General features: G+C 55.1%; 1 protein-coding gene and 1 long non-coding RNA gene across 2 annotated transcripts in view; one reads left to right on the top strand and one right to left on the bottom strand.

Annotated features, from left to right (window-relative positions):
* LOC100465393 (cilia- and flagella-associated protein 46) overlaps nt 1-27,823 on the top strand; it is a 97,481-nt gene that overhangs the window by 9,905 nt on the left and 59,753 nt on the right. The window contains exons 9-24 of the mRNA XM_034663486.1: nt 124-223; nt 3,662-3,760; nt 5,345-5,535; nt 10,053-10,281; nt 10,395-10,515; nt 11,738-11,861; nt 12,094-12,224; nt 13,033-13,160; nt 14,057-14,190; nt 15,512-15,724; nt 17,039-17,204; nt 17,566-17,715; nt 18,381-18,488; nt 18,743-18,909; nt 27,091-27,222; nt 27,573-27,735. Coding sequence (XP_034519377.1) covers nt 124-223; nt 3,662-3,760; nt 5,345-5,535; nt 10,053-10,281; nt 10,395-10,515; nt 11,738-11,861; nt 12,094-12,224; nt 13,033-13,160; nt 14,057-14,190; nt 15,512-15,724; nt 17,039-17,204; nt 17,566-17,715; nt 18,381-18,488; nt 18,743-18,909; nt 27,091-27,222; nt 27,573-27,735 — 2,356 coding nt within the window. The remainder of the gene's footprint in view (nt 1-123; nt 224-3,661; nt 3,761-5,344; nt 5,536-10,052; nt 10,282-10,394; nt 10,516-11,737; nt 11,862-12,093; nt 12,225-13,032; nt 13,161-14,056; nt 14,191-15,511; nt 15,725-17,038; nt 17,205-17,565; nt 17,716-18,380; nt 18,489-18,742; nt 18,910-27,090; nt 27,223-27,572; nt 27,736-27,823) is intronic.
* LOC117802784 lies at nt 796-8,395 on the bottom strand. The gene is made up of 4 exons (XR_004626326.1): nt 7,000-8,395; nt 4,084-6,916; nt 3,144-3,333; nt 796-1,820 (listed from the first exon to the last, which is right to left on the bottom strand). It is a non-coding gene; the product is annotated as an uncharacterized LOC117802784 (long non-coding RNA).

Below are 27,823 nucleotides of genomic sequence, written 5' to 3'. Positions count from 1 at the left end.
TATTTTATTTTTATTTCCCACCTCTGGTGAAACGATGACTGCTTTTTCTCCCCTACAGGACATGCAGGTAAATGTTCCCTGAGCCTCTACTGATGCATTGCTTTCCTGTTTCTTCCTTTCCAGAATTCTTTTGCTTTTTGAATTGGCTCGTCTTTCTTTGACCTTGAAATGTGAGGAGATCTCCTCCGGCTGCCTGTCAGACTTGAAGGGGATCGACAGCAAAGTAAGTGAGGGGTGGCGGTGGGCGTGTGGCATGTGCTGTCGTCATCTGTTGCCGTCCGGACATACCAGGCCAAGGGGAGGGGGCGGAATTCCAACCCTTCAGCAGGAGGGCCCAGCAATGTGTGGTTGGTAACGTGCTGCCAGTTTTCCACACGTGCATTTCACCCCGTTGAGATGATGTGACACGTGCGTCACGCGCTCTCACCTCCGTGGCAGCAGCGGCCCGTGTTGCCGCCAGCTGTTTACACGATTCATCTGAAGGGCTGCCCCATATTTCATAATATTCAGGATCGAAAACTTATTCCTCAGCCCCATTATTGGATGCTTCAATCCTGTTACTCTTTGCTTTTACATAAAGGGCTGCAGTCAACATTTTGTGCCTAAAGCTTTTATCTGAACTTAGGTTTTTGTTCCTAAAATAAGTTCATGGACCTGAAATTACTTGGGAATTTCACTTTCAAGAATTTTTTTTTAAAAGATTTTATTTATTTAACAGAGAGAGACAGCCAGTGAGAGAGGGAACACAAGCAGGGGGAGTGGGAGAGGAAGAAGCAGGCTCCCAGTGGAGGAGCCTGATGTGGGACTCGATCCCAGAACACCGGGATCACGCCCTGAGCCGAAGGCAGACGCTTAATGACTGCGCCACTCAGGCGCCCCACTTTCAAGATTTTAAAATGCATATTACAATATTGCCCTCCAAAGAAAAATTGACATTCCTGCCAGGAGTTTCTCAGAGTGCATGCTTCAGCTGTCCGTGTTATAACTCAAGAAGCCGCAGGGGCTCTTGCACGAGCAGAGGCTCGCTTCGCCGCCGGCGCCGGTGCCGTGGGACGTAATGCCTGGGGACAGCAGGTGCTGCTGTGGGTGCTGCTGCCCGTGAGGGCGAGAGAGGTGGAGGGAGGATCCGCTCGGACAGTGGGACCATTAGCATCAGCATCACTTCCTGCCCTTTCCGTTAAGCACCTGCTGTGTTTAGTCCCACAGTACCTGTGAGTCTTAGATATCAGCTGCTTCTCAGAAGTTTCCCTCCAAATGGAGCTCTAGAGTAGTGCCCCTTTCATGGTGCAGTTCGGCAGCCATGCAGTTTAGCAGAAGGGAAATCAGTCATATTTGTGGTTATATTGATCTGGAAATTGTTCTAAAAAAGGAAAAAAACTTCACTTGGACCTCGACAGTCTGGTAGTACTTGGATAGGACTGCCAGGTGGGAGAGGTGGGACGGGCGTGCAGGGTGGGTGCAGCAGAGGCTGGAGAACACCAAGGCAGGTCGGATGGTGGTTTGGGCGTGCTCCCGAGCAGAGTCCTAGTAGGAGTGCATCGGAAATGGACACACTGATCATGAAACTTGTATGGAAATGCAAAGGAGCCAAGAGAACGAGAAGCCACTCTGGAAACACAGAACAGTGTCAGAAGATGTACGCCACCTCGCTCCGGGACGTATGGTAAAGACGCAGTAGTTAAGCCGGTGTGGCGTTGGCCTGAAGGAAGTGACGTAGATGGAATGAGCCCAGGGTCAGACCCGCAAACATATGGCCAGTTGACTTCTGACAGAGGCGTAATGGCTTTCAGTGGATAAATTTGTCTTTTAAACAAATGGTACTGGAGCAGGGGAACAGCCACATGTTAGAAAAGAGAAACAAACAAAAGAGCATTGGCCCCCATCTCAGAGCACGTACAGAAATTAGCTCAAAATGAGTCGTAGACCTAACTGTGGGTGTCAGAACTGTAGTACTTCCAAAACACAAACAAACCCAAACCTTTGTGACTTTGAGTTAGGCAAAGAATTCTTCGATTTGATGTTAAGAGCATAATTCATACAAGAAATTGATACATTTTGTTAAAATGAAGAATCTTGTTCTTTGATACTGTGCAGAAAATGAAAATACAAACCAGGTCCTGAGTAAAAATGTCTGCAAATCACATATCTGATAAAGGACTTCATATCCCGAATATGCAGAGAACTCTCTTTACTCAAGAAAACAAACAACCAAGAAGAAAAGGGGAGCTCTGAATAGACACTCCCCCGGTGAGGATACACGGGTGGAAAGAGGAAAAGGTGTGGAATTATCATTACTTGTGTTGTTGACTACTCTGGGAGGAGCTGGTTTTCCAAGTCCTGTTTCTGCCTCGCTTTCCCGCAGAACAGTGCACTTCCGGCACCGCCAACACCAAACGCGTGTGGGTTTTCCCCACAGCGAGCAAGTCTCAGACACCAGCTGGGTGTCCTACAATTTTAGACAGTTCCGATGCTCTTATTGGAGACAACACCAGATCCCACAGGAGAAGGACTCAGTCCCACAAAATTGCTCCCCCACTTTGGTGCCAGTGGTGGGTAGAAGGCCCCCAAGTTACCCACAACTTCTGTCCTTTTTGCCTACAAATGAGGGGTTCCCACAATCCCCTTCTTGGGTTTGATTAATTTTCCGGAGCAGCTCACAGAATTCAGGAAAACACGTTTACCAATTTATTATATAATAAGGGTGCCGATGAAGAGATCTAGAGGGTGAGGTCTGGGAGGGCAGGAGCTTCTGGCCCTGTGGAGTTGGGGGGGGGCACCCTCCCAGTATGTGGACGTGTTTACCACCCTGGAGGCTCCCCGAACCCTGTACTGTTGGGAATCTGTGGGGCCTTCCTCACGTGGGCATGACCCAATTATTGATACATTTCTGGAGGATGGGGGCAGGGCTGAGAATCCCAGGCTTGTAATCATGGCTTGGTCTTTGTGTGAGCAGCCCCCACCCAGGAGCCCATGGGAGTCATGTCTTTAGAAGGAAAGATGCCCCTGGCACTCCATCACTCGAGCATCACTAGGGTTTCAGGAGCTCTGTGCTGGGACTGAGGCGGAGACCAGTGTACATTCTGTACAGACTCACGGCGACACACCTACTGGACTGGCCGCAATTAGAGACTGACCGCACTCACGTGGGAGAGGATGTGGGGAAGCCGCAGCTCTCGCCACAGCCGGCGGGAACGCAGAATGGCACAGCGCCTTTGGAAAAGCTTAGCAGTTTTGTAGAAGCGAAGTGTGCCCTGTGAAGACAAATCCCAGGTTCCTGCTGCCCACCGCCTCGACCTCGGCCAAGCAAGGCGCTCATCCTGGCCCTGTCAGGGACTAAGTAAAAGAAAACACGTTTGCCAAATTTTATGAGTTTATCTGAAGTTGGTGTAATTCTGCAAAAATTCAGTGTCCAGTGAAATTAACTATCTTTTCCCCCCATGATTAAAAAGGTATCAAAAAAACTTTGCTTTCTCACTTAAATCTTCGCATTTTGGGGGAACATTTTAAGTTTTTTGTTGTATGTCTTTGTATTCGCTTATGTTTTTTTGTTGTTGAATTTCTACCTGGTACATTAGTTGTATTTTAAAATGGTCTTTGAAGTTTATGTGATTGCTTTCATTAAAAATCTCCCATGTATACAAAAACTGTGTGTGTCTTGCAGGATCCTGGGAAGCTGATTGAAATTGAATGCCTGGAGTATGAATTAGAAGCTTTAAGACTTGAAAGTAAAGTTAAGATCTATGTCCGAGCAGCCGTTGAGGTAAATCCCTGGACAGGAGTCAGCATCACTGAACGGTTTTGCACATTTCCTGGAAACTCCTGGCTCCTGGGCGAGGGGGACACAAGTCCGGCCTCCTGTGCCTTGGGTTCCCACCCATGAACACAGCCTTTCTGGCAGGAACCCCACCAGTGAGCACAGGCCCCCACGGCTCCCAGGGCCATCTTGCCTGCCGGGTGTGTTGGGGTCATGCAACCCGTGTGCTGGGCTGGGGACGGGGGCCCAGGGTGAGCATCTGGCAAGCCCTCCTGCAGCCTGTGTGGAGCTGCTCTCCCCCCACCCGCACGCACACTGATAGCACTCACCATTGGTCAGGGCCTTTGTGTGCCTGTCATGGCTCTTTGCCACTGTGACTCGTGTCCAGGAAGGCAGAGTCACCCCCTGCCACAGTGTGGGTCCATCAGCCTTACTGGGCCTGGAAACCTGGGGGGCTCTGGGGAGGTGGTAAGGTTTTTGTAAGGGATGGAGGAAAGGGGGAGATCCGGGGGTGGGCAGAAGAGGGTCATCAGAGGTTGTTGGGGATACAGGGGTCCCAGGATAGGTGGGGAGAGGCAGGCGGCCCAGGGATGGGTGGAGGGAGGGGGAAGCCCGTGGGTGCATGGGGGGAGGCGGGGAGCCCAGGGGTGCGTAGGGAGAGGCAGGACCCCAGGGGCATGGAGGGAGAGGCGGGGAACCCAGGGGCGCAGGGGAAGAGGCGAGGAATCCAGGGGCGCAGGGGAAGAGGTGGGGAGCCCAGGGAAGGCAAGTCCAGAGGACCCTCACTGGGGGGGTGGGGTACCACGCTCACGGGAGCCGCTCTTCTCAGCTGCTCCATTTGGAAACGATGGACTTGTTTGCCACGTTCCGTCTGCAGTTAGAGAGGAGGCAGCTGTCTTTCTGATGAGCTGGCGTGGCAGCAGCTGTCTAAACATGGTGGCAGAGAATTACAGGCGACGTGAGCTTGGCTGCACTTGCCCATCTGCTTATTTAACGCAGTAGGATTTGGACCGGCAGCCCCTGCCAGGAAAGGAACCCAGAGATTATTTTAGACTACTCTTTAATGACAATTTTGCAGCTTAAAAGGAAAAAAAATCTATTGGAACAGAGGAGTGGTGTTGATTTGGAGCTGAGGCGGGCACTCGTGGGATTAGCTCGTGGCGCCTTCCTTCGGGGCTCCGAGGAAGCGTGGGGCTGTAAGCCGGTTCCACACATCCTCAAACGTGGGACCAGAGCCTGTCTGGTGGGAAGGGCGCAGGGAGCACAGAACAGAGGAGATGTTCTTTGGGCTGTAAACAATAACTGGCCACAGGCCACAGTGAATATACAAGCCCGAAAAATACGTACACTTGGATAGAATCAACTCGTGGAAGAGAAGCACATCCATGGGTGTGCAGAGCCCATTTTAGGCCTTAAGGAAGTATCTTCTAGACAACTAGTCCCTTCTAGAAAAGATCAACGGGGCCATTGCCACAGACAGACTCGGACTTGGGGCCCTGGCCCCACCCGCTGCCTCCGACCCTCCAGCTCCCAGGTGGCACGCGGGCCGCACCGTCGGTCTTCACAGACTGGCCTGTGTGTTCCGTGCAGACCCAGCTGAACATGGTGCAGAGACTCGACGTGGCGCTGCGGCGAGCCGTGCGCCTGGCCGAGCCCGGGCTCATCCACACAGTGTGCGCCACGCAATGGAACATGTGTCTCCCTTTGCTGCAGCACAACTTGCGGCACCACCTGCGCAAGCCTCTGACCAACGTCGCGGACATCCTGGAGAAGGTGGACAGGTAGCTTGTGCCTCCCGGTCCGGGGCTGTCCTCGCAGAGAGGGGCATGCTCGTGTGGGGAGGGCTGGGGCAGAACCCTTTAGCACCAGGAAAAGGATGAGATCCAGCGCATTTCCCCAGAAGGCGGTGCCAGCTGGAAAGTCGGCCTGTATCAGAAAGGGCTTGCACAGCTGCTGCGGGGACGAAGCCATGAGGGTGCCCCAGGCAGGGCTGGGTGGCCCTCTCCCCCGGCTGACGTCAAGCTCGGGCTGGCCCAGGTCCCAGCCTCGAGGCTCCAGGAGGCTGCAGGCACACACTGGCAGCAACATTCAGTTAGGTCTAACCTCCTCGGAGTTGTCTCTGCTCTGCAGACTCTGACGGAAGAGACTGCCACGGCCACAGTGTGGCACCCGCTGGCCGTGAAGCCAGTGCCCATCACCTGGTGTCTGGAACACCAACGGTCTGTGCTGAGGTGTGCGACACCGTGCCTTCTGTCCGCACTGGATTGGACGCATTCGTCACACGCTTGCTGAGCACCTGCCCTGGGCCAGGCCCAGCAGCAGGTCCTAGAGACATGCCATGAGGATGTACAGCCAAGCACCTGCACCCACACCTGCACCAGCACCCACACCTGCACTGCACCTCTGTCTATACCTGCACCCACACCCGCACCTCCGGCTATACCAGCACCCACACCCATATCTGCACCTGCACCTGCATCTATACTGCACCCACACCTGCACCCGCATCCACACCCGCACCTCCGGCTATACCAGCACCCACACCCATATCTGCACCTGCACCTGCATCTATACTGCATCCACACCTGCACCCGCATCCACACTCGCACCTCTGGCTATACCAGCACCTGCATCCACATCCACACCTCTGGCTATACCAGCACCTGCACCCACATCTGCACCTTTGGCTATACCAGCACCTGCACCCACACCCACACCTCCGGCTATACCAGCACCTGCACCCACATCTGCACCTTCGGCTATACCAGCACCTGCACCCACACCTGCACCAGCACCCACACCTGCACTGCACCTCTGTTTATACCTGCACCCACACCTGCACCTCTGGCTATACCAGCACCCACACCCATATCTGCACCTGCACCTGCCTCTATATTGCATCCACACCTGCACCCGCATCCACACTCGCACCTCTGGCTATACCAGCACCTGCACCCACATCTGCACCTGCACCTGCGTCTGTACTGCACCCACACCTGCACCCACATCTGCACCTGCGTCTATACTGCACCCACACCCGCACCTCCGGCTGTATCAGCACCTGCACCCACATCTGCACCTTCGGCTATACCAGCACCTGCACCCACATCTGCACCTGCACCTGCATCTATACTGCACCCACACCCGCACCCACATCTGCACCTCCGGCTATCCCAGCACCTGCACCCACATCTGCACCTGCACCTGCATCTATACTGCACCCACACCCGCACCCACATCTGCACCTCCGGCTATACCAGCACCTGCACCCACATCTGCACCTCTGGCTATACCAGCACCTGCACCCACATCTGCACCTGCATCTGCGTCTATACTGCATCCACACCTGCACCCGCACCCACACCTGCACCTCCGGCTATACCCGCACCCACACCTACAGCTCCGCTCTGCTGCGAGTAGGCTGGCTGTGTTATGTGCTAAGAAGACAGTAGAGCAGGGAGAAGAGGGGCAGGAGCTGCCGTTTTAGGGCTTGAAGCACGCGTCTGGTGGGCAGCATCCACCCATCTTCCTTTCATCTACTGGGACCATCTGTGTGGTGACTGGAGCTCTAGCCCCTTTGTGTTTGGTGTCGCATTGAGCTTGTCTTTGACCTCATTTCTTTCTGCTCATCCCTTCTGCTTCCTGCTGGTCCTTCCCTGCCTTCCTTGAGGTTAATTTTTAGAATTCTGTTCCACTTCCTGCACTGGCCTCTTTGTTTCCCCACCATACCTCCTGGGGTGGAGAGTTGCTCAAGGGCTAGTAATACGGCAGTGACGTCCATGTGGGCCAGTTGCGCACCCCTCCTCACGTCCCGACGGTGGACCCTGTGCTGCTTCTCCCCCCTCACTGCACCCACTTCCTTTCCGCTGTTGTGCTCGTGGGTTTCACGTCTGGACGTAGCGTGATGTATCTTACGTATAAATAGATCTACGTCACCTCGCACTGCTGTCATCTGGTCTCACAGCCAGTGGTTTTCTTTGCTTCCTTGTTTGCTTTTAAGAAAATTACTGAGGAAAACAGTAGTTTCTCATGTTTACCCACTTTGCTCATCCTGTTGGCTCTTCTTTTCTTCCCATGCATCCGAGTTCCTGCTTGCTTTAATCCAACCCAAAGACCTTCCTGCTGGTGATGAACTCTTGTTGATCTGAGTGACTTTCCGTCACTCTCATCTTTGAAGACTATTGTCACTGGTTACTGGGTTCTGGGTTTGCAGATATTTTCTTTTTTAAACACTTGGAAGAGGCTGTTTTGTTTCTTCTGGCTGCCGTAGTTCCTGCAAAAAAGGTGCACAGTTTCCAGCGTGGTTCTGCCACATACTGCGTGTCCTTCTGCCCCTTTCTTTATTCGGAGTTCTGATTGTGGAATTCCCCGGAGCCTTTAAAAACTCCTCCTTGGGTCTGCTGAGATGCTCAGACGTGACATGGCCTCTCATCAGAAATTATTAGCTGTTATCAGTTATCCTCACTCTCTGCCTCCTGGGACTTGAGTTTCGCACATGCCCTGAATACTGCCCACCAGTCCCAAGCCTCCGCTCATTTTTAAAATCTTCTTCAGGGGCACCTGGGTGGCGCAGTCGTTAAGCGTCTGCCTTCGGCTCAGGGCGTGATCCCAGCGTTCTGGGATTGAGCCCCACATCGGGCTCCTCCGCTGGGAGCCTGCTTCTTCCTCTCCCACTCCCCCTGCTTGTGTTCCCTCTCTCGCTGGCTGTCTTTGTCAAATAAATAAATAAAATCTTTTAAAAAAATTAAAAATAAATAAATAAATAAATAAATAAATAAATAAATAAAATCAATCTTCTTCAATCGGTCCCTCCGATGGATGATTTTTGGCTCACTGGCTCTTCCTCCCCATTTCCATCTGTGAGCCCCAAGCAAGAGCTTTCCAACTTCACATGTTCCTTTCTGAGCTCTAGTGTCTCAGTTTCTGTGGGTTCTCCTCTCCTGAGATTCCGTATCTGTTCTGTCCTTAGCATTGTCTTCTGTCAGGTTTTTGAATACATTTATATTTGTATCGTAATATCTGCATGGAAGGATTTATCTGGTAGACCCAACACCTTACCCTTCCCATATCCTGACCGTGGCTCACGTTTTTCTCTTTCCTTGCACATCTAGTGTTATTTGTCATGAGCTGGACATCGTGGGTGATGCCCTAAGATGTGCTTGGCTTCTGCCGGCATCTTTGCAGAAGCGTTCGTTTTTGTTATAGTAGGTGTTGAGTTAAGCATGTCTGGTGATGAACAGCTCCTACATGTCTGGTCTCCAGCACTGCGGAGCCCCTCCCTCCATCCCACCTGGGACTTCAGCTGCCCCGGCTGTGCTCCGATCTCACCGCCTCGGCTCAGCGGCCCCGTGCTCTGCCAAATTGTTCCAGACGTGGATTGTCCCTCTGTGTCGCCCCCTCTGCAGTCTGTGTGGTGTTGGCTTGCCTCAGCCAGCTGCTCGGCTCCATCGGCCCTGTATGGGTCTCCCATTATGGGATCTGGGCTCATGCTGCCCACAAGAGTATGATTCAGTGCAGGGCCTGCCCCAGAAACATGGCCCACTCTGGGCAGAGTCTGCAGAGCCTGGTTTCCTGACGCAGAGAATGGACCTCACCCCTGGCACTAACCAGGGGCCCCTCACGGGCGTGGGTGAAGCCACAGGCACGTCCTGCCTCCTTGCCCCTGAGGTCGCAGGCAGACCACATGGCATTTACACCTCCATCTGCTCCGTCCGTTCATGGGCCCTGCAGAACTTGTGTTCGGCCGGACTTGTTGGATTTGCTAATGCTGGTGTCCCAGGGCAGTGGCTGTGATGTGGGGTCTCTGCCTCGTGTGGATGGAAAAGCTCTGAGGACAGACAATTCACTGACATGCACAGAATGGGATGTGGTGGGACGTGGTGGCCATTCTGAGCGGGGGGTGTACTTCAGCTGCTAAGACCAGAGCAGGCCCTGTCCTGGGGGGCGAAGAGCAGGCTTCTGCCGTAGGCAGCAGGTGGCAGTGGTGCACAGTGGTTGGGATGGTACCTGCGGACAGAGTGGTGGCGGCAGCGTCACAGGCTTCCCATGTCCACGGAGCCCTCACCCAGCAGGTCTCACTGGCACGGTCCCTAGTCTGCTGACTTGCTGCTTCTCAGCCCCAGAGCCCAGGTCCTAGCTGTTCTGCAGGGACTTCCCTGCTTGTCCCCCCACCCCCCCAAGAGTCCTCCAGGCCAAGCTGGGTGGGAGCTGAAGGATGCTGGAGAGCCCAAGCGCCAGGAGGGTCTCCCAGGAAGTCAGCATGCCCCAAGCCTGTGTCACACCATGCTGTCCCCCCCAGCCTCATGGTCCTGCTCCGTTGCCAAGTGCACATGGAGATGGCGCACATCGAGGAGGACGAGGACCGGCTGGAGCTGGCCATGCAGCACCTGCAGAAGGCCATGCTCTTGGACAGCCTGGGCCTCTACCAGGAAAAGCTCACCATGGCCTTGAACCGGCTGCACCTGTGTACCATGCTGTACCAGTCCCCAGAGCGTGCCGAGGACAAGGCCATCATGGCCATTGAGCAGGTGCCATGGGACTGGGCTTGCCCAGGGACTGGGAGCCTACAGAACAGCCCGGGGACAGGGTCGCTTAAGATGATGTAATAGCCCGCCCATCATACCATCCCTTTCTGTTGTAGGCGAAGAAAGCCATCCCAAAAGATAGCGTCAGGAGGAAGCGGGCTCTGCTGGTGAATGCAGGCCTGGCGCTGGCCCCTGACACCTTCCAGATTGTGCTCGACAGCGAGAACGAGGCCAAAGGTACAAACTGCTGTCACTCCCGGAGCCCAGCGTGTTTCTGCTCAGCAGCCATCCTGAGCCTCATGCCATCTGGGGCAGACCCCCAGCCCGGCACTGAGGACCATGCTGTGCCTGCCTAAGGTCTGAACCGCCCATCCAGGCCTTGATATGTGTGCAGTCTGGTCTCTGAAAGCGCCAGGCTGTGTCCCAGCTCGGCCGCCGTCACCAAGGACCTCCTTCCCAGCAGGACTGACCGTCACGGGCTGGAGGCCAGGGGTCCAGATAAGGTGTCAGCAGGGCTAGGAGCTCCCCCTGAGGTCAGGTGGAGGGCGGCTCCAGCCCCCTTGGGCTTGCAGACAGCAGTCTTCTCTGTCTTCACACCATCTTCCCTCAGTACTTGTTTCTCTGGGTCCAGAGTTCCTCCCTTTTAAGGGCATCTGTCACAACAGATTACGGCCCGCCCTAATGATCTCATTTTAACTCGATTGCCCCTGTAAAGATACAACAAACAAGGTCATGTTCTGAGGTTCTAGGGTTAGGGCTTCATCATACCGTTTTGGGGGTGCAGTTCTGCCCATCATCACGGATCCGCCAAGCACATCACGTCCTTGCGGACGGCAAGTCTGTGGCCAGCTGGGGAGCCCCACCCAAAGCCGCCTCAAGGCTCTGCTCCCCCAGCTGTCATGCCCCAGCGGTGGGGAGAGGACCGCTCTGGGATGTGGCCCGCACCCCAGAAGTGTGGGGCTGTGTCGGCAGTCCTGACATGCTCCGGTCAGCCGGCGTGGTGCCGGCCCGCCAGCGACCCAGCTGGAGAAGGCCTCATGGCCCTGTATGCTGAGGGGCTTCGGGGGGCCCTGAGGGCTGTCTCCTGGAGGTGGCTGGTGCATTGGCTGAGAGAGCAGCATGTGCCACACGCCCTGTGCCACTGTGTTGGGCAGCCTGGCGCTCAGGGAAGCCGAGCTCTCGTCGCTTGTGCCCCATTTACCGGGAGGAGCCTCCACCACCAAGCAGATCAAAGGGCCAGGCCGTGGGGGTGGACGGGGGCATCAGGCAGGGGTCGGTGTGAGGGAGAGACCACCAGAGGACCACCACCTCACATCTGCTGGGCGTACGGAGCCTGCGCTGCTGCACGCGGCCGCCGTGCCCATGGCACAGGGTCCCAGGGACAGAGACACAGCTCCTCCCAGTCCTGGGGTCCCTTAACGTTCGCACGTCAGCCTGGCATTTCCATTTCCACCCTCAGTTTCCATGGGGAAAATCAGGGGCCGGTTCACCTACCTGTTTGCGAAGGCGCGGCACCACACCATCAGTGTGGACAAAGCTGCCGGGCATCTGCGGCGTCTGGGGAACGAGAACGACAAGGAGAGGTGGGTGAGGCGTGCAGCCCCGCACGCGTCTGAGTCACATGGGCACCCGGCGCCAGCTCTGCTTGGTTGTCCGGACACAGTTGTAGGGCAGACGGCCCTGGAGGGAAGCGCTCGGGCACCTGCCACCAAACCGTGGAACCACGGGTGCCCCCTTGTGCAGAGCAGCGGTTCGGGCTGTTCCTGATCTCGCCACCCACTCACTTGTTGACCCTCCTCCTTGTCTGGTGAGCAGAATCCAGATCTGGGCAGAGCTCGCCAAAGTCGCCCGGAAGCAAGGTGTGTGGGATGTTTGCCGGGCCGCCAGCCGCTTCTGCCTCCTGTACGACAACGTCAAGGTGAAGAAGGTGGCACGGCTGAAGAAAGGTACCAGGGCCTGCACCCTCGTGCATGTGCGCTAAGGCGCCAGTCGGGACACAGCTCGGGGCTTTGTGTGTTCTCCAAAACCCGCGGCCGGAGAGGGCGCGTGGCTGCCCCGGCCGTGGTGCCTCGGTGCTGCGGGCAGTGGCTGGGCAGGGGCTGTCAGCTCAGGGTGGTCGGTGGGACAGGCTTCTGCTAGAGGCCAGGGTCTGGGTCCCTGCGGCAGTGCTGGAACCCAGCTCCTTGTGCCCATTGGGCCCTCCATGCTGTTGTCTGCTCTAGCCCTTGTCTGCTTGCTCTGGTCACTCGAGGTCATCAGGGGCTGAGAAAGGGGACAGCACCTGCTGTGATCAAGAGAACAGAGGTCACTGGGCTGGCAGCCTGGGGGCAGAGGGCAGAGGTGACTGTGAAGGTGGGGCCGAGCGTGGGCAGGCAGTGTGGTTGGGAGTGTGGCCGGAGGCTGGGGACAGTTCAGTGGGCGGCTCCCTGGAGGAGTTCTGGTCTAGCGGGCAGTTAGGACACTGGGATGTGCCAGGGGTCCAAGACGGCCAGGGACGTGGGTGCCGCAGGCTTGGTGGGGCCGGGGGCTTCTCGAGTGGCAAAACTGGGCAAGCAGAACCGAGACTGTGTTGTCGGAGCCGTCAGCTCAAGATAAGCTGGGGCTGAGCTGGTTTTGGGGACTTCTTAGCCACCCCCCCCCCGCCAGGGGAGCCCTGCCCACTTTTCCTCCGGCCCCTTCCTGGAATCCTTGTATTTTATTTGCTCAAAAAGATGGGCATGTCAGACTGAGGCTAAAGCGCCGCCCTGTCCCCAGGAAAGAAGAAGAAGGGTGGAGACAGCCTGGCCCAGGACGCCGTGGGCCAGTCGGAGGTCACCCTGCAGAGGCAGGTGTCCCCCAGCCTGCTCCGGAAGTTCGCCGAGGTGTGGTTCATCAATGCAGAGGTGCGTCCCTGCTCAGCGGTGTCGTGGGTGTGCGCTCAGCGTGGGCGCCTGTGCGGGTGTGGGGCACTCACCCCGAGACCGTCTCCTGAAACGCCAGCGCAGAGGACGGGCGTTTCCTGGGTTCACAAACGTATTGCGGTTGTGTCAATACACGTTTTTCCTTAGAAATCGTTTCTGAATCGCAAACCCCAAGTTATGTAGGTACTGAGGTGACTTGCATTTTGGGGGTGTTTGCTTCTGCAGCACTTTGAGTGAGGTGTGCGTGTTGTATCTACTTACGTCGGAGGTGGGCTGCCTTTCTCCCAAAGACAGCACAAGAGACCCCAGGGTCAGTGCTGGGGCCCCCGGGCCTGAGCTCTTTGCCACGCCACCTGCACTCCACCCAGGGAGGTGATCCGTGGTGACATTTTGTGACTTCATCATTCTTGGGACCACTTTGGACTGTTTGTCTTGGGGTCAGTGGGGAAACCTGGCCAGAGCACTCACTGAATGATTGAGTCTGTGCCGTGAGCTGGGGACACGGTGATGACAGGGGCAGAGCCCGGTGCTGGGAAGGCGACAGCCGGTGCTGGCAGGACCGTCCCCCCGCCCTCCACCCGTGCCGGCACTCTCAGCAGCTGTCAGTGTCTCCCCACACTCGCAGAGTGACTGGGTGGGGAGGCAGACGCTCAGAAGTGACTGTGTCTGAGCCATGGTGTGACCAGGACTGTGCTGGGCTTCTCTTCCTGAGACACAGTACTTGTGGGTGAGGTGGGGGCAGCTGGGGGCGGGGAGGACACTCTGAGAAGACCACGAGGTTCATCACGGGGTCTGCCCACTCGTGCCTGGCTGTACGTTCCCTCCTGGCGCTGGGAGCCTGCGCCTGTGACCGCTCCTGCCGCCCACTTCCTTCACAGGCCACTGTCCACTTGCTGCACTCCGAGGGCGTGGAGCTAAATAACCATCCCCAGCCCCCGGAGGACCTGAGCCAGCACTCGGCCGGCTACACAGTCGAGTCCCCGGAGGACAGCTCGCAGTGGATCACGTACCAGTAGGTGGCCTGACGGGGCCCAGGCATCCCCCGCAGCTGCGGGCATGGCTTGTCCACGGAACACGGGCTGCCTGGCTGTGGGCGGAAGGGCACAGAATCGGGGTGGCTGGGCCCAGACCAGGGGCGTGGTTTGTGTCGTGTGTGACAGACGTGGCTCCTTCCAGTTAGTCTGTTATTAGGGACAGCGGGGGGACAGGGCATGGTCTTCGCGGTGGGAGTGTGGAGGGGAGTGGCTCCGTGCTCAGAGGAGGAGCCGTGGTCAGCTCTCTCCACGGGACCTGCCCACGGTGTCTGGGCCTCCGTCACCAGAGTGTGGATAGGATGGAACGCTTTGCGTAGAACAGCCCGGAAGACGTGCCACGTGAGCTGCCGCCACAGAAACACCCATGAGTTTGAGGTGCTGTGTTAACAGTGATGGGGTTTAGTCATCTTTAATCTAAAACCAAGTATTTTTAAAAGCGAATGTGGTAACGAGTGAATACCCACACTTCTCACAGGAGCCGCCACCCCTCCAATGGCTCGCTCACTGAAGGGGGCGGTGAGCCTCCTTCCCTGTCGGCTTCACCCAGCCTGTTCGCTGGCTCTCGGCCGCCACCTGCTCCCGTGGAGGGTGACACACTCGTTTGGCACACGGACGTGTGTCTTGGTGTTTGTTACGTGGGCGGGTGTGTTTGCCTCAGTCCTCAGAGCGTCACACAGTGCGCGGCCTGGGCCCCGGGAGCCTACTGCCACGTGGTGGTGGGGGGTGCATGCCTGTGGATGAGGCACAGTGAACCACGGCTCAGGCCACACCTGACCCACGGCTGCTTCTGTACAGCCCACGTGCATAGAGTGGTTTTGACATATTAAAAATCTGTAAAGTAAAATAGAGAAAAATGTGCAGCAGAGACTACCTGCGGCTCAAAGCCTAGAATACTTGCTGTTTGGCCCTTTACCAAACAGGTGTTGGGAACACGGGTCCAAGAGAACGGGCCGCCCTGCGGAGGGCGAGGGTGAGGGGCGGCTGCAGCGGTGGACGGGCAGCCGGGGGCTCGGAGGAAGCTTTGTGGGCGAGGCACGGAGTGAGACGGTGGGATTCACGTGTGCGGGAACTCAGTGCTGAGGGAGCACGTCCAGCTGGGGGACGGGATGCGCTGGGCAGGGCTGGGCCCCAGGAGGGAACACGGTGGGTCACAGTGGGCAACCCCTGTCAGGGGCACCTTTCTGACCCCAGATGCCGCAGACAGCTGGGCTGTTGGCAGATGTCCTGTTTGTGTCTGGAGTGGCCCATTTGAGAAAGGTCTTCCGTCAAAGGAGGAGCTCGATGGGGTGTGTTCCGCAGGAACTGGATCGAGAGTCTGTCGCAGAGCGCCATGAACAGCTGGCTACGGTCCGCTGAGATCGGACGAGAGATCCAGGAGGACTGGATCGTGCAGAACGCGGTGGTCTACGTCCTGAACCACAACCAGCACCTCATCATGGCCGGGAGGCAGAAGGAGCTTGTGGACGCCCTGGACCACCTTCTGAGCATCGTCAAGGCCACGGGCCACAGCGGGTAGGTGTGGCTGGCCGGCACTGTGTGCGCTCCTGACTCCTGGCCTGGCTCCACCCTGATGCCCGAGAGACCTTGATCCAGGCCTGGGAACTGTGAGCTCGCACGTGGGTCTGCTGTGGGGGGTGGTGCCCCGGGACCCGCCCCTCACAGTCAGTGCTGTCCTCCCGTGACCGGCAGGGCTGCTGTTGGCTGGTGTGTGTCGGTGACAGGGACGTGGGGAAACCCGTGGGGACGCAGGGATAGCTGCTCAAGCCATCCCGGTCTCTGTTTACTAGCTGGACATCCTGAGCACATGCTCACCCTCGCCCGCATGCAGCCCCCACCCCTGTGCCCCTGCGGCGCCCCTGCAACGGATTCCTGCTGGCCTCACTCTGTTCCAAACAGAAGGATTTTAAGGAACATTTGCTGAGACCGAAGTCCCTTGGGAAAATGGAAGGAAAAAGCAACCCCATATTCGAATCCCACTCTGGTTTCGGAGAGGGTTGAAAATCTGCATCTGTGATTACTCATCCAGGTGGACATAAGCCATGAGCTAAAATGGGACATTTGCAGCCATCAAGTCGGGTCAAAGTTTTCCTGACAAGGGTGACGTTTCAGAGCTCTCCTTTGTTGTTGTCGGCTTGGCTTTTAGTCTGAACAGTAAGATTTTAGATTTTTGCATCAGATTCTGAGGTAGAGATGTTACAGTGGGTCGGAATGCAGCAATGTGCGTGTGGATTTTTGCAAATGACAAATAACAAAAATGGACCACGAGATCCAGAACGGCTCAGCAGGCCCCAGGAACACCCCTCTGACTTGAGTGCCCGCCGGGACCCCGTGGACACCAGCCTCTCCCCTCTCAGCAACTCTCCTGCCAATTACCGTTGTGGGTGGGGATCAGACTTTGAGTCCCTGATTCTTGACACGTGGAGACCATTTTCAACCATTGTAACCGACCAATGGGCAAGTCTGAGCCATGACCAAGGCTGGACAGACAGGTGCCCCAGAGTGGGCGCGGAGGCCAGGTGGGCTTCACTGTCCAGCCCCCAGTGACGCTCTGAGGAGCCTGCCCACCTGGCACAGGCGGGGGGACGCCCTCTCAGTGTGAAGGCCGCCTGTAGTGGGGGACCGAGGCGTCCCCGGTGCAGCCCTCGCCACAGCCAGTGTCCCTTGGAAGATCTGAGAACAGCCCCGTGAACGGGTGCCGGAGCCATGGACGCCTGTCTGTGTCGTCCCAGCAGGATGGGAGCTGGGACTCCCGAGGTCCCCGGGTCTGGGTCTGCTGGAGGCTGTGCGTGCGACCGTGCTCTCACCCGCTGCCGCGTTGCTTTCCAGAGACCCCACCATGCTGGTGGCGCTCTGCAATGCGCTGGCCCGAGGCTTGATGATGACCTGGATTCCAGCCCAAGTGCCAGAAAAATCTAAAAGACCCGCGCGCTCAAACCTGTTTCACACGCCACTGGACTCGGGAGCCAGCTCCGAAGTGAGGACTGCCTTGGAGGTACACCCCACCCCCGCGAGGCCCAGGACCCTCACTCAATTTGTGGGGGTGACAGAGGCAGAGCAGTTAGGAGGCGGGGGTTCTCCACGGCCAGGAAGTGGGGGCAGGGCGAGGACGGGTGGGAAACATGCATTTCTCTAGAAACAAGGAAACAAGACAGAGACGTGGATGTTCTCGGGGAGGCTGCAGGCCGCCAGGTGTAGGTGGGGGTCAGGCCACCCGGCTGCAGGACTGGCGCCCGTTTAAACCACCAATGCGGTCTGACCAGCAACCTCGTCCACCTATTTTTAATAATTTGGGTCTTGGCTCAGGTTTCCCTGCTCAAAATTCAGGGGTGTGAGCAAGGGCCTGTCCGCCATAGGTCTGCGAGTTTGCGCTGAGACTGACCGACGGCACTCTGCCCGAGGAGGTGGTGCCCACCAGCGCCCGGCAGCAACTCATCGCCACCTGGGTGAAGGCCAAGCAGCTGCTGCAGCAGCAGATCGGGCCGCGGCTGGGCATGGACGAGCAGGTGCCGCGTGCCCTGGGTGCCAGCCAGCGTCTGGGAGTGCCCGGGGGCTGGGGCAGAGCACCCGGGGGCTGGGGGAGGCTCGTCTCCACGCGCCCGAACCTGTAGGGCAGGCGCCTCTTGCCGAGATCTTCCCCTGTCTCCCACCTGGGGCCTCGCCAGCCTGGACAATGGTGCACAGTGGGGAGGGCTCCCCTGTCCTGCAGAGGAACGCTTGCCCTCCGGGAAGGTCTGTCCCCCTGAGGGCACCACCCTGGGCCATGGTGTCCTCTTCTTAGTCCTGTGGCCTTACCTGGAGGTGCACCCAGGCTGGAGGGAGCCCCCTGAGCTGTGAACCTGAGGCTGTGGGGGTGGGGCTGGGAGGCAAACAGAGTCCCAGAGAGGAGGGGGGCAGGGGGCCCGCAGCCTCTGCTCCCACAGACGTGGATTCTGAGTTGGTAGGCAGTCAGAGCGGACGCCTGGGCCGTGGGAGTGCAGGCACCACCCCGCCGGCCGGCCCAGCCATCGACCCTCCTGCCTGTTGGCAGCCTGAAAAGGGACCTTGGAGAGACCCACCAGTAGCTCTGGCCATTGCCTCTATGCTAACGCATCCCAGGGCCACCGTCCTCGGTGTCCCAGCAGGTCCCGGCACCCCTGGGCTGACAGACGCCTATGCTTACGTCCCCTAGAGTCCCAACGAGGACATCAACTTGGTGACGCGGGTCCTCGTCGCTCTGGAGATGTACTCCAGCAATGGGCTGGGCCTCATGGACTTCACTGTGCCCCCCTTGGCCCAGGTAGGAATCCCCCAACTCGAGGCCGCTCTGACACAGAGCCAGGGTCAGGGAGCCTCGCCTGGGGGGCAGACTCGGCGCCCTGTGGAGTGACCCCGTCCTCGCCACAGCGCTCCCCTGAATCCCGCAGAGCCGGTGCTGTCCCCGCGGGGTGCCCGAGTTGGTTTCCGCACGGGAGCTCCCCCGCGTGCTTTCTCCGCGCTCGGTGCAGAGCACGGTAGCCGCGCTCACAGACGCCCCTCTCCCGCGCCCGGAAGTTGGTGAATATGGCTTCCGAGTGCACCTGGTCGGACCCCTTGGCGGAGCTGCAGACCCTGATGCGACTGGCCCACTTCGCCCACGCGGCCCACGACTACGAGGGGACCATGCTCTGCTCCCAGAAGGCCATCCAGATGGGCATTAGGTACCTGAGGACGTGCAGCCCGTAAGTAGCCTCCTGACACCTGACTCCTGGCGTCCCGATGATGCTAGTTCCCCATGTGAGGTGGCCGTGTGCAGGACCGAGGAGCAAGGCAGGCGGAGGTCACAGAGCGTGAGCGCCAGCCCCTCCGCAGGCCCCTGTCATCCCGGCCAGTATCCCAGCGGCCTCCCCCGTGCGTCTCTGCCGCCTCCCTCTGCCGGCTCACTGCCGGCCAGGACGGCCTCAGCGGCCCTGGCCCCCAAGAGCTGTGCCCAGGATTCCGAGGCCTCACCAGCCTCACTGGCTGTGACGTGATGAGCACAGAGGTGGGAAGGGGCTCCCGGATCAGCCGCCCGCCGTTCCTGATGGACGCAGAGCTTTGATCAAGGTCATTGTGAACAGGCAGCGTAGACACACCAGGCAAGTTCAGAAGTCCCTGCCCGGCGCCAGTGGCCCGCGCTCCGTAGGCCACGGCGACGCTGAGTCTCCCCACTTGGGCGTGCCAGGCCGTTTCAGATCTGTTGCTGTCGTAAATGTTTCTGAGGTGAAGACAGCTTTGCTTGAGGTTCTTTTTGGGTTATTTCCTGGAAACAACAAAATCACTGACCTGAGGGTATGGAGACGTTTGTGGTGGCCAAACACCTGGTCTGGTTGTCCGAGGCCAGATCGCACGTGTGTCTGCCAGCCATGCGTCCCCAGCCTCGGGCTGCATCCCCGTCTCAGGCTGCCCACTGCAGCCGCGTGATTGGCAGTTGGGGGTGGTCTGTCTCCCACTCCAGATATGGTCGCATCCGCCATATCTCAGGGGCAGCTCCACAGCCTGCGTCATACACACCCGATGTGTATTTGGGGGCAACAGGTGAACAGCACCTGAGATGTCTTCACACCGCTGAGCAACCTGTGGCCAGGGCCTCAGCGCAGGGGCCGGCAGTGGCTGGCGGACCATGTGCACAGTGCACCCAAAGGGCTCTGCGGAATGGCCTCATTCACTGCCCGGGGCAGCTCTCTGGTAGCCACCACGGCTCCCACGTTGATGGGAGAAACTGAGGCAGGTAGAGGCCAAATCACTGGCCTGAGGCCACCCTATTGGCAGGTGCAAAGCTGGGACTGGGCCCAGGCATCTGCTTCTATAAGCCCACACTCCCAGAGACCACTGGACGTTGCCTCTTGGATGTGAGCGTGACACCCACTCTGTCAGCAGGAGCATGCCGGAAGCTTCCAGGTGAGTCAGCCGTGGTCCCTGTGAGTGTGCGTCCCCGAGATGAGCACAGCACAGGGGGACAGGAGCGCCTGGGCCACAGGGCAGCTGGCCACAGGAGAGGCCTCCCTCCCATGGGAGGGCTCCAAGCCCAAGGAACAAAGTCCGTTTCTGGAAAGGACGGGGAAGACCTTCTGAGCTGAACTAGGAATCCTCGTATTTGGTTAGTTTACATACCTTCCTCCAGAATCAGACACCGTGATGGCAGCTGCCGCTCTGAGAGCCTGCGTGAGCACCAGCTGCCCCGCAAACAGAAGACAGAGTCACGCGCTCAGCTGCCGACTTTCCACCCTCAGGGTGGCCGCTGCATGGGGACTGGGCTGGGGTGGTGTGTGCCCACCAGGGCCCTCCCTCCTCAGATGGGACGCTCAGGCCTGGAGTGGGGGAGTGGGCGTTCGGGGCAAGAGACCCAGCGTGAAGAGTGACTCCAACCACGTGGGGGCACAGGAAGCTTGTTCTGGGGGCAGCCAGGGTGGGGAGGGGGTGGATGTGTGGCCGTAAAGTCCTGCTGGGGGGCTGCAGGCACTGGCCCAGCCTAGTGGGTGGCAGCGCGGATGACAAGGTGGCCCCACAGGGAAAGTCAGGGTGGACCCCCAGGACCCCGGGCTGCACGACCCGTCAAGACAGGGCCGCCCCTGAGGGAGCCTGGAGTGCAGGGCTGCCCCTCTGAGGCACAGGCTTCCAGAATGCCCAAGCCGTGGACATCTGCTGGGATGAGGTAAGGCTGGAGGAGGTTTCCTCACGAGAGGGGAGGAAAGGTCAGCGGGCCGAGGGTGAGGGCTCTTGGAAAGTCATAGGAGCCGCAGTCTATTAGCACGCAGTTGACTAAGCCCCCCCGAGGAGCTGAGTGTTTGGGACGTGTGCCCGCTAGCCTTGCCCACGTGCCCATGCCCACCCAGGTGAGGCAGTAGCCATGGGGACGTCAGAAAGGCTCCCTGGGAAAGCAAAGGTGATGGGGCCTGTTGTTTCTCACCACCAGCACTGAGGGGCTTTCCATCATGAGTGACCCTTCCTCCAAAACAGTGTGGACTGATTTGGGTGATGGTGTATTTGATGGTGCTCAGAGGCTAGGTGTTATTTTTTCTCACAATCTGTAATACGAGTAACTTTGCCTCCAAAAGGAAAATCTCCCATGCTTTGCAACTTCCCACCCAGGCTTACTGTGCAGCGGGTGGGGACCAAGGGGCAGTCTCTGGCTCAAGGGCTGCAAGGAGACCGCCCACTGCTGGCCTCAGCCCACGTAGGTCACATGCACTGAGACGGGATGTGCAGCAGCCTTGGCAGAGCACCTGGCCGCCTGCTGGACGTCTGGCCCCAGGCAGGGGATCGGGGGTGCCCCACCCGCCACTGGCTCTCCACCAGCCAGCGTGAAGCTGTGCCCGTCAGCAGATGGCCCGAAGCCATGTCCCGAGAGCTCCCCAGCAGCATCTTAGCCACGCTCTTAAACAGGGACCGTTATTCCGATGCACAACTGCACACTGCACAACAACCAGAGGAGAACATCAAGAAAAGCCCCTCACACATACCTGAAAAAGATGCAGCATTGAAGAGGGGAAGCACAGCGTTGCCATGGAAACGAAAGACCCAAGATCTCTGGAGCGTACTCAGTGCGGACGAAGTGTGAGGAAATCTCTCAGGAAGTAGATGAAAAAGGACAGACGTACAGAAAATGTGACAGAAGCCAGAAGACATGTGGAACGTGTAACTTCTGGAAGTCCAGAAGGAGCAGAAAGTGCTCTTGAGAAAGAAGTCTGAGTGGGGATGATGAAGAGAGGCCCCAGGCAGACAGCCCACCTCATTGAGCGGCCCTGCCACCAATGAGCAGCAAGGGGAGCGAAGAGACCCTCCTGTGCAGACCACGGGGACACGTCAAGTCACCACAAATGGAGCGTCCAACAAGGTCACAGGAGACAGACGTGTGACAGTCTTCTGAGAACCCATCACTGGAAGGTAGAGGAAAAATGGAGCTTTCTAGGTGGAAATAATTTTGAACCTAGAATTCTAAGTCACCCAAACTTCCAGTCAAGTCTATGGGTATGGAAAGCCATTTTTAGACAGACAGAGACCTAGAATATATATGTCCCACACACCTGTTTTTAGAAAGTTCCTTGAAGGATATGCTCCAGAAAAACAAGGGAATAAACCAAAAAGAGAAAAATGTGGGATGCTGGAAATATTACATTCAGCCCAGAAAAGTTGTCAAGCTGTGCTGCTAGCTGAGAGAGCCACCTGTCTAAACTGGGGCAGGATGGAGGAGGGCCTGGTGACTAAGGGCAGGGAAGACAGAGGACCCAAGGTGTCGTGATAGAGGAAGATGATGCGATGGAGAAAAAGCCAGTTGGAAACTCCAGAAGACACAAGAGTCATACACAACTTGACTCCTGAGTGAAAAACATTTGTGTTTTCAAGGTGTTCACTGATATTTTAGTTTTAGGATTAACATTTTGACAAAGGAGACCTCTTTGTGATTACTTACCAAAATATAACCATTATCAGTTTTGACAATATGGAAGACACGCTTTAGTAGGGAGGGGAGTGTCCAGAAGGGAGGAGAATGGCTGTGATGACGTCCTTGCCTGAGAAGGTGAGCAGTCGAGTGTCACTGGCTCAGGGTCCACAAGACCTGGAGCTAGTATAATATTTTAAGTCACAAAGATGATAAATAGGGGAATTAAAATAATGCTGTAATCAGCTATATTCATAAGTTGGGAAGCGGGCAACAGGAGGGTCTGAGTAATTTAAGCTTCCACGGATCATTGTAAGAGTTTCATAGGTGCATTGAGAAATCAAGTGAGATGCCAGGGTTTTAGAGGTAAGCATGTGCCTACTGGACGACAGGGCGAAGTACTTAGAAGTCATTCCCTCTGGGGACCAGCCCTGGGGGCCGGGTAGGAGGTAGTTACTCTTAACCATGTGCAGGTGCCACTTGATAAAAATTCAAAAGTTATTCTGAAAAGACAAACTGCAAAGACATTGTTAGAGAAGGAGTCGGTACGTGAGTGCTGCTGCGTCAGTCCTTCTGTAGTTGGGCTGGAACGTACTTCACCGCGGGCTGAAGCCTGGTCAGGAGGACACGCTCAGGTAACCAAGTACGTGTGCCCTGGCTTTGCCATTCTTCATCAGTGATTCTTAAATTGAGTTTTATTTTAAAACGACAAATCTTACACTGAGATAAAAATATAAATATATACATATAGTGCTAGGGAAATACAGGTACTATAAAATTTAATTTCCACTTTGACTTTTGAAAACTCATTTGTAGAACATCGCTGCCCTCTAGTGGTAATCAGTGGTCACTGCACCCAGTGGAATTGCCGATCTAGCCTGGGTTTGACTGCGGTTCTGAGCATTCATCCAACCACACGTGGGTGCTGGCTGCACCTAGGCGTGCTACTCCGTGCTAGGCGGCTGCAGAGACAGGTAGCAGTGGTCCTTGGTTCTGCAAGAGAAACCACACTTTGTAATGATCTTGCTGGTCACTCAGAGAGCTGGACCCTGTGCCTGGGCAAGCAGGATACATGGTCACCCTCAGCCACGTGGCATGCACTGCAGATGATTTTTTTTTTTTTTTAGTTACACATATTTCAAATTTTTGTGCTAATTTTTCCATTTTGCAAGTTATATGAAGAAACTAGTGTGGAATTGGTCACAGAGTTATTTTATTATAGCACTTCACATTAAATAGTAAAAGTAATTTTTAGTTCTTGGTGGAAAATAGTACAGTTCCTAATCAATTAGTATTTCCACCTCTGAGTGTTTAATTACCAGAGTGATTTTCACATTCATACTATCAATGTAAAGGAATATACATTAATAAGAAATTTCACGTGGATCCTTAAAATAGACACAAAGTTAAAAGGGACTAGTCTAAGAATATTTGGGACATTTCTACTTTGTTCAACGTTTTTAATTAATATAATCATCAGCATTGGGTCTTCATATAAATTTGGAAGTCCCTTTTCTACCATTTCTGGCCATGATACAGTAATGGATATTATACTCTTGTTCTGTGGGGAAAAAAAACCGAACAAACAACTGTAAAGCTTAACAAAATACATGAAATAATCATTTACAGACATTGGACAACAGGTGGTCCAAAGCAGAAATTTTTGCATGAAGGGAACATCAAAAGTGGGCTGGCTCTACATTCACCCTTACTTTCTGCCAAGTGGGGTTGAAGGGGTATTTGGGGAGTGGAGCCCAGACAGAAGACGTACTGAGGTACAACAGGGATCCATGCCAAGGGCTGCTGAGGCAGCTGGCATTTATGGATATGATATGAGAGAGGAGGTTACTGGACAGAGCATGTGTGCTCACGGGCACTGAGGTGTGGTCTCTAAGCTGAAGAGAGATGGTGGAATTGACCAACAAGAGTCAGGGAGGCTTCACTGAACTTGCCCGGCATTCAAAAAGATCACACCAGGAATAGGGCTAGAAGGGCTACTATAGAGTTGCCCTAAAAAGCCTCATTCAAATCTTGATAAGATAAGCTGAGCCACCAGTAAATTAATTGCCTGTCAGAACAAAACCCAACTTTCCTTTAAAGGAAGGCAACATCATCCACACTCTCAACAGTATACTCTTAATAATATAGTCCTTACAGTGTCCAGCACAAGATAAAAAATTACTAGACACACGGAAAAATGAGAAAATGTTCTCCCATACCAGGAGAAGATACAGTCAATAGAAAAGAAACAGTCAGACGCCTGGGTGGCTCAGTGGGTTAAGCATCTGCTTTTGGCTCAGGTAGTGATCCTGGGATTGAGCCCCACGTTGGACTCCCCACCGAGTGGGGAGTCTGCTTGTCTGTCTCCCTCTGCCCCTCTCCCCTGTTCCTGCTCACACTTTCTCTCTGAAATAAAAATAAGTAAATCTTTAAAAAAAAATAGAAACAGTCAACAGACCCAGATATTACACAAATTTTGAAATCAGCAAACAACAAATTTAAAATTTAAGTTAAAACAACTATTATAAATACAAGAATGTATTTTTAGTGGAAAAGCTACTGTACAAGTGGGGAATTTTGACAAAGAAATGGAAACTGTAATAAAGAACTAAGTGGAAATTCTAGAACTGACAAATATAGTATCTAGAAATATTACTGGGAGAGCTTAATGTCAGAATACTGAAAATGTGATGGGTAACTCTGAATACAGGTCAACACAGCATTGAAACCAAAGCATAGGGAGAAAAGACAGAAAAGCAAAATGAACAGAACTTTAGCAGCATGTGGGCAGAATCAAGTGGCCTAACACAAGTGTAATGGGAGTCTCAGGACAGAGGAAAGAGAGGGGGGCAGAAGTACGTATATTTGAAGATGGACTAGTTGACATTTTTCAAATTCAGTTAAAAACATCAAGCCAGAGATCCAAGACATTCAATGACTCCAGGTAGGACAAACACAAAGAAAACCACACCTATTTTCACTGTAGTCAGGTTGCTGCAGACCAAAGGTAACGAGAGATCGTTAGAGGTCAGAAGGCAAACAATGCATTACATATAGGAAAGCACGGTTAAAGCTGTAAGCCTTCTCAGCAGAAACAATGCAGACCGCCTAACACTTTAAGTGTTAAAAAAGAAAAACCTGTCAATCTAAAATTCTATGTCCAAGAATAGCCTTCAGAAAATGAAGGCAAAAATGAAGACGTTTTAAGATAAACTAGAGATAAGATAATCCATTCCTAGAAGGGATGCCAAAAAAAAAAAAAAGTTCCTCAGGCTAAAGGAAGATGATAGCCAGTGGAAAGCTGGTCCAAGGAGCCGTGGAGAATACCCAAAGTGGTGAATGTGTGGATAAATGTAAAAGGCTTTCACCCTCAGTTCTTCAGTTCTTTAAAAGACATTTGCCTGTTTAAAAGCAAAGTACATTGAACTGAGGGGTTATTAATAAATGTAGAAGTAAAATGCATGACCATGATGACACAAATGATAGGACTGAGGTACATAGAAGTATATTGTTCAGAGTGCTGACATCACCTGTGAAATGATATAACATTAATCCAAGATAGACTGTGACTAGTTAAGGATGTAAGGACTGTGACTTGTAATCTCTAGAACAAGTCCTAAAAAAATAATAAAACAAAAAGTATAACTAAAAATCTAATAGAGGAGACAAAATAGAATGCTAAAAAATATTCAATTAACTCAAAAGAGGGGAGGAAAGAAACAACATATGGAATGAAAGGAAAGCAAAGCACAATGGAAGATTCGACCCCAACCACATCCATGTATCTACTAAATGTAAATGGCCCAGCACTCTAGTTAAATATGCAGGGTATATCGCACTGAATACGATAAGTAAGACCTAACTAGAAGCTATTTTCAAGAGATACTTCAAAAATAAAGACTCGGGTGGCCCATGGAGGAGTCTGCCCGGGAACCAGTGTATTTCTCTTAGAATAAATCCAGTGCCCCCTGAATGGAGTTTCAGGGATTTACTCCCCTCCAGCGCTGGACAGGGGGTGACATCTTCGTGTATGTGCTGTTCTATGTGCACAAGCCACGGCGTGGCTAGGATAGGAAACATTGAGGGAGAAAGGATCACACAGCATTCTTGACATTACTTTGGGTCAAAACCGTATAGGACTGAGCTCTCAGCACGCAGTGAAGGCCCTCTGAGACCAGACATACTGGGGCACAGGGAGTGGAGTCCCATTGCTCCTGGTGGTGCTTGGCCGTTCTACAAGGGGGGGGGGCTCAGCAGAGAGGCTTGTTGTGCTCACCCATTGCTGCCACACAACACAACCTCTTCACAGAGCAGTCATTCAAAACACCAGGTAGCAATTCTGTGTCATGGTTCAGTGAGTTGACTGGGTTCAGCCAGTTAGTTGTGGTTTGGGGACTTTCGTGAGGTTACTGTGGATGCCCACAGGGCTCCTTCAGCTTTCTGCAAAGCACCTGCCTGCCTGAAGAGCTGTCGTGTGTGTGAGTCACTTCTCTGTGTCCAGGGTCGAGACTGACCTGGTGGCAGAGATGCTGAGCACAACGGCCTGCATCCAGGGAAGGAGCATCATGGAGAACCTGAAGGGAAGAAAGCAGCTGCGCCTGGCAGCCGCCAAGGCCTTCATAGACAGCGCCAAGTATGCCGTGGGGTGCTGAGTGGCCAGGGGGCTTGGGGTGCACACTGTGCATGGGAGATGATGCCTGCATGAAAGGCACGATGCTCAGTGGGAACTGTCACTGAGGCTGGCTCTCCCTTGGTGACCCTGTGGCCATCTCACCTTTGTGGTGACACCCACCCCAAACCACCCCCTTGGGCATAAGCGGGTCACCAGAGGCCGCGTGGCCATCGGAGGGAAGGAGCACATACATCCTGGGGCACCTCGGGGCACCCACTCCACCCCCTCCCCTGTGAATCCAGAAGCCTCGCGTGTTGCTGCTGCATCGTGCATCCATGTCTGCGCCTCTCCAGGTCAGGATTCCCTTTCAGGTTTGGGGGCATTGCAAGGAGCAGCGCCCTGGTGATGCTGGCCGTAAGGCACTGCTGGAACACCTGGCTTCCGTTCCTGTCCTCTGCAGCCGACAGGAAGAAAACCAAGAACGTCATACAGAAGGCCATCAGCATCATCAACAAGACAGAAGCGACAAAGCAGGTGGGCTGCGTGGGGCCACGGTGGGGCAGGCTTCTTCCAGAAAGACAGACCCCGTGGAGCTGTTGAAACCGGGAACACAAAGGCCAGC

Source organism: Ailuropoda melanoleuca, chromosome 6, assembly GCF_002007445.2.
Source record: "Ailuropoda melanoleuca isolate Jingjing chromosome 6, ASM200744v2, whole genome shotgun sequence".
In the NCBI taxonomy this organism is placed as follows: domain Eukaryota; kingdom Metazoa; phylum Chordata; class Mammalia; order Carnivora; family Ursidae; genus Ailuropoda; species Ailuropoda melanoleuca.
The sequence above is the reverse complement of the archived record's forward strand: the minus strand, read 5'-3'. Positions and strand labels throughout refer to the sequence as shown.